This window comes from Cynara cardunculus (genome assembly GCF_001531365.2).
Source record: "Cynara cardunculus var. scolymus isolate 2C chromosome LG 17, CcrdV1, whole genome shotgun sequence".
Taxonomy (NCBI): domain Eukaryota; kingdom Viridiplantae; phylum Streptophyta; class Magnoliopsida; order Asterales; family Asteraceae; genus Cynara; species Cynara cardunculus.
The window spans coordinates 6081622-6087988 of record NC_037544.1 but is presented as its reverse complement, the minus strand read 5'-3'; the positions used below and the strand labels follow the sequence as shown (position 1 = coordinate 6087988).

The 6367-nt window shown below is 39.0% G+C and overlaps 1 protein-coding gene across 1 annotated transcript; it reads left to right on the top strand.

Annotated features, from left to right (window-relative positions):
- Positions 1 to 5744: 5744 nt before the first annotated feature.
- LOC112500550 lies at positions 5745 to 6158 on the top strand. The gene has a single exon (XM_025104051.1). It carries the CDS (start codon positions 5745 to 5747, stop codon positions 6156 to 6158), a length of 414 nt encoding a protein of 137 aa, XP_024959819.1.
- The last annotated feature ends 209 nt before the right edge of the window (positions 6159 to 6367 follow it).

Below are 6367 nucleotides of genomic sequence, written 5' to 3'. Positions count from 1 at the left end.
ACTGGTAGCCAATGGCGTCGAGAAAGTTGATGATCTCGGTGGTGGAGGGTTCGCTGTCGAAGGGACCCTTAGGAAGACGAAGAGCTGATCGGAGTGTAGAAACCCCAAAGTTCACTTCCATGCGGTTGAAAGTGAAATGTATTTGCTCCATTGTGCGTCCAGCCTTGTCTTGAACTTCGACCACCTCAGCAGTGTACCAGAACTGCTGAAGAAGTTCCTTAACCATGAGGGGCTCATGGTTGAGAACATATCCTAAGGACGACTGTTTGAGGAAGTCAGCCGCCTCTTGGTAATGTGCTCTGGTAGAGGGTATCTCTAACAAGGCAATGTGGTTGTTGGCCTTCATAGAGATCTCGTCAATGGTGAAGTTGACGTTCTTGACAGCCATCTATGTATTGTTAAAGTAAAATAAACAGGAAGAAATAATAGATTTGTTAGAAATAATCCAAGAGTATATGGTCAAAGAGTATAGAAAAAGTTTTTAAACAAGGAAAAACTTCATTTAAAAAATCCTCAAAAGATTAGGGTTTTTCAAGTAGAATGTGTATAAAGAAACAGATTTGTTAATCAAGAAGGAGATGATTAAAAACCTTTACAATTTAATGCATTAAGATAACAAAGTTCTTAATCAGATTAAACACATTTCTTATAACGGAATAAGAAAGAAGATTCTGACATTTGAAGATGAAGAGGAAAGGTCGAAAAGAGGTTTGAAGATGAGAGAGTTCTTGCTTTAGAGTAATCTTAGCAGAAGTTCGTCTAAGGATTTTGAAAGCGTAAAGAGAAAAGTGAAGAAGAAATCTCATATTTATAGGTAAGAGGAGAGATAAGAAATATGAGAAAGAAAAAGAAGACGGTTCGGGAAAGTGGTCATAATGAAAAATATGTCACGTTCTCATCCACGATTGGATGACATTTAATGAGGTAGCGTAATGACAGGTCATTTTGCGCGTCTCAAAGCGTCGCTCATAGTAAACAGAGAATGTCGTCATAAAGACGATGCATTTATTTTCGTTTAAAAACAAAAATAGTTTTTAAGAATATGAAGAGTCATTCAGTTAAAAGGTACTGAAAACTCTATTTTAAACATTTTATCACTGAAAAACAGAAAGTAGTCAGTGATGGTTTTAAGATGTCATTGGTCGGTTATATTTCACATCTTTAGACTAATGAAATTCGGCCACAAAGCAAGTATACAATACGGCCTAATGTCGTCTTTCCAAGTAATAAAGTGGTACAAGTACCGGATTATCGTCCACATGGATTGTAGCCAAAGTTAGATTAAAGTCCAATGAAAGAGATGATTTCAAATGGCGATTTTGAAAACTTTTCTTTGATTGTAAGGTGATCCAAAACAGAATACATAAAATATAAAAGAAGCAAGGGTGTAAGACTTTGGTTGTTTGGTTGCAGTTCTTTGGCCTCCAAAATGGCCTCCGTATGGTGCATGATGGCAATGCTGCAGGATTGCTGCCAATTCAGTTTCGGGCACGCATCTTCTCAAAATTAGATCTGCACCAAGTCTAAACAAAAATGGGTCATCCCACAAATATGATTTAGCAACATGAAAGAATTTTTTCAACATGTGGCCTATGTAATCAGAGGGTTTTATTCCACAAGCCAAGAAATTAGCTAAATCTGCAAACCATGGTGTTTTTGGTTGGTCAATCAAGAGGATTCTTTCATCCGGAAAAGTATCACTAATCTCCATTCCTCCTTTCTCGGGTTCTTCCAACCTAGACAAATGGTCCGCAACTTGATTCTCTACCCCCGTTCTATCAAGTATCTCTAAGTCAAACTCTTGCAATAAAAGCACCCATCTTATTAACCTAGGTTTTGCATCTTTCTTTGAAATTAGGTACTTGATGGCTGAGTGATCGGTATGCACAATTACCTTTGTTCCCATCAAGTAGGACTTAAATCTTTCAAAAGCAAAAACTATGGCCAATAATTCTTTCTCAGTTGTGGTGTAACTAATTTGTGCTTCATTCAAAATCTTACTTGCGTAGTAGATTGAATGAAACACCTTGTCTTTCCTTTGTCCTAGTACAACACCTACCGTCCAATCACTAGCGTCACACATGATCTTAAAAGATTTGTTCCAATCCGGGGCAACTACTACTGGTGCGGTAACCAAAGCTTTTTTCAAAGTTTTGAATGCATTTCTGCATTCATCATTAAAATTGAATTTTTGGTCATGCTGGAGGAGTAAACAAAGAGGTTTTGAAATTTTAGAAAAATCTTTGATAAACCTTCTATAAAATCCGGCATGACCCAAAAAGCTTCTGATTCCCTTAATCGTGGTAGGTTCGNCTTTGCCTTATCTACCTCAACCCCTCTTTTTGAAATCAAGTGTCCAAGAACAATTCCTTCTTTGACCATGAAATGACATTTCTCCCAATTAAAGACCAAGTCTGTTTCCTCACACATTTCAAAGCTCTTTTTCAAATTATTTAAACAATTGTCAAATGATGAACCATACACAGAAAAATCATCCATAAATATTTCGATAGATTTTTCAAGCATATCAGAAAAGATGGACATCATACACCTTTGAAAGGTGGCTGGAGCATTACAAAGTCTAAATGACATTCTTCTGAAAGCAAATGTGCCATATGGACAAGTAAAGGTGGTTTTCTCTTGGTCTTCCGGAGAAATGGCTATTTGATTGTATCCTGAATAACCATCCAAGAAACAATAGAACTCCTTTCTGGCTAGCCTATCCAACATTTGGTCAATGAAAGGTAGTGGAAAATGATTTTTTTGGGTAGCCTTGTTTAGTCTCCTATAGTCCATGCATATTCTCCAACCGGAGACAACTCTAGTAGGGATAAATTCATTTTTGTCATTTGTGATGACTGTGAACCCTTCTTTTTTTGAAACACATTGGACCGGACTAATCGAAGAACTACTTGCTATCGGAAAAATAATTCCGGCATCTAACCATTTTAAAATCTCCTTTTTGACTACCTCTTTCATGAYMGGGTTTAGCCTTCGTTGGGGTTCTATGGAAGTGAAATTTTTATCTTTTAGGATGATCTTGTGTTGACAAATAGAGGGACTAATCCCTTTAAGGTCAGCAATGGTCCATCCTAAGGCTTTCTTATGCAATTTCAACATATCCACAAGTTTTTTTTCTTGATGCAATACTAGGGTAGATGAGATAATGACAGACAATTTGCCTTCTTCTCCTAGAAAATCATATTTTAGATGGGATGAGAGTTGTTTCAACTCCAAATCAGGTGGTGATTCTATGGACGGGGTGAAGTCTTTTTGCTCATTATTTTCTAGCAGCTCAAATGATGCAACATCCACTAGGACAACATCAGTTCCTAATTCCTCTATTTCCTCAACACTGTCCTCTTCTATTTCCTCATCATACTCTCCTTCCAACTTAAGGATTTTCTGAATTCCCTCTTCCAAACACATCTCTTCTATCTTAGATATTCTTGAACACTATTCCAAGTAATCAGGGTACTTTAGAGAGTTAAAGACATTAAATGTGACTTTCTGGTCTTGGAGTCTCATAGTCAATTCTCTTTTTTTGGACGTCTATCAAAGTTCTTCCGGTGGCTAGAAATGGTCTTCCTAAAATAATAGGAATGTCCTTATCCGCCTCAAAATCTAGAATGATAAATTCCGCCGGAAATATGAACTTGTCAACTTGTACCAAAACATCTTCAATTTTTCCCTTAGAATATGCTATGGACTTGTTGGCCAATTGGAGTGTGACTGTGGTCGGTGTAGCTTCTCCTATGCCTAGGGTGTTGAAAACAGACAAGGGCATAAGGTTGATACTAGCTCCTAAGTCACATAGGGCTTTCCCTATCTCCTTCCCTCCTATTGAACAAGGAATGGTAAAACTCCCTGGATCTTTTAGCTTAAGGGGTATGCTATTGGTCAAAAATGCACTACATCCTTCGGTTAGGGCTACTGTCTCATATTCAGTCAACTTCTTCTTCTTGCTTAGGATGTCCTTCAGAAACTTGGCATAACTMGGCATTTGCTCAATTGCCTCAACAAACGGGATGTTGATGTGCAATTCTTTAAACACATCCAAGAATTTTTTTAAAGTGCAGTTCCTCTTTTTGATTCCTCAACCTTTGGTGTAGGGAACATAAGGAGGGACTGACTTTATCACATTCTTACTTGGATGAGTTGAGCAAGACGGGTTTTGAGTGCCTTGGGTCTTTGTGGTGCCTTTTGGAGGTTCAGATGAAATTTTAGCATCAAGCTTAGGGGTTTCTATAAGGCTCACTTTGTTTCCATTTTCCTTGAGGGATCGGGGAAAAACATGGTTTAACTCATTAACTCCGGGTTCTGTGCCGTCATGGAGTAACATGGCGGAAATATTTTTGCGAAAATATTTCCCGCTGACAAGGAACGCTAAGTCCAGACGCGTGGGAAAAGTTCAAAGAGCTGTTGAGAAAATGCCCACACCATGACATTTCGTACTGTATTCAACTCGAGACGTTTTACAATGGGTTAAATCCCATGGCAAAACAAATGCTCGATGCGACTGCGGGCGGAGCCTTTACATCTATGACCTATAATGAAGGATATGAAATCCTAGAAAAGATTTCGGCAAACAATGGGCATTGGGCCCACCTACGCGCTCAGTCACAAAAAAAGACTGCGGGGATACATGATGTAGATGCATATACTGTATTAACAGCCCAGCTTACCTCATGACCAACATGTTGAAAAATTTAACTTCCAGTCAGGGAGGACAACAAGCTGCTAATACACCAGTCCAAACAGTCCTATCTGTGCAATGTGTGTGCTGTGGCGGAGAACACTCGTATGAACACTGTCCTCACAATGCTGAATCAGTAAACTATGTTCATAACTGAGCTAATCCCTATTCCAATACCTATAATGCCAGCTGGAAACAGCATCCGAACTTTTCTTGGAACAGTCCCAGTTTAAACCCACCAGTCCATAAACAACAAGGAACTTCTAATTTCCAACCACAACATCATGGAAACAGTTCTAACTCTCAGAATCACCAACAAAGTTTTCAGAATTTACAACAACCTTTTCAGAATAAACCTCCTCCATAGTCAGAATCATCTTCTTTGGAAGCAATGATTAAAGGACTCTTTGCACATGCACAAGCACAAAACCAAGCTTTAATAAATCAACAAAGTGCGGCCATCAGGAATTTAAAGACTCAAGTCAGTCAACTTGCGCTTAACCAGAACAATCGAGCCCTTGGTACCTTGCCCAGTAATACAGAGGTCCCTAGAGACCTAGGTAAGGAACATGTGAAAGTAATGACCCTTAGGAGTGGAAAGGAGTTGAAAGAAAAAGTGCCCAAAGATAGTGCACCAATTTTGACAGAAGCTGATGCTACAACATTGGTTCCTGCCAAAGAAAGACCGGTCCTACCCTTAGAGAAACAGGCATTAGAGACCACCACTTCTGTCCCCCCTAGATCAGACTTTCCATTACTCTTTCCTGAGGATGCTCTAAAAAATTCAAAAGAAACTGAGGTTATAAAAACCCCTAAGCTTGATGTTAAAATTTCATCTGAACCTCCAAAAGGCACCACAAAGACCCAAGGCACTCAAAACCCGTCTTGCTCAACTCATCCAAGTAAGAATGTGATAAAGCCAGTCCCTCCTTATGTTCCCTACACCAAAGGTTGAGGAATCAAAAAGAGGAACTGCACTTTAAAAAAATTCTTGGATGTGTTTAAAGAATTGCACATCAACATCCCGTTTGTTGAGGCAATTGAGCAAATGCCKAGTTATGCCAAGTTTCTGAAGGACATCCTAAGCAAGAAGAAGAAGTTGACTGAATATGAGACAGTAGCCCTAACCGAAGGATGTAGTGCGTTTTTGACCAATAACATACCCCCTAAGCTAAAAGATCCAGGGAGTTTTACCATTCATTGTTCAATAGGAGGGAAGGAGATAGGGAAAGCCCTATGTGACTTAGGAGCTAGTATCAACCTTATGCCCTTGTCTGTTTTCAACACCCTAGGCATAAGAGAAACTAGACTGACCACAGTCACACTCCAATTGGCCAACAAGTCCATAGCATATCCTAAAGGGAAAATTGAAGATGTTTTGGTACAAGTTGACAAGTTCATATTTCCGGCGGACTTTATCATTCTAGATTTTGAGGCGGATAATGACATTGACCATTTCTAGCCACCGGAATAACTTTGATAGACGTCCAAAAAGGAGAATTGACTATGAGAGTCCAAGACCAGAAAGTCACCTCTAATGTCTTCAACTCTCTAAAGTACCCTGATTACTTGGAAGAGTGTTCAAGAATATCTGAGATAGAAGAGATGTGTTTGGAAGAAGGAATTCAGAAAAGCCTTAAGTTGGAAGGAGAGTATGATGAAGAAATAGAA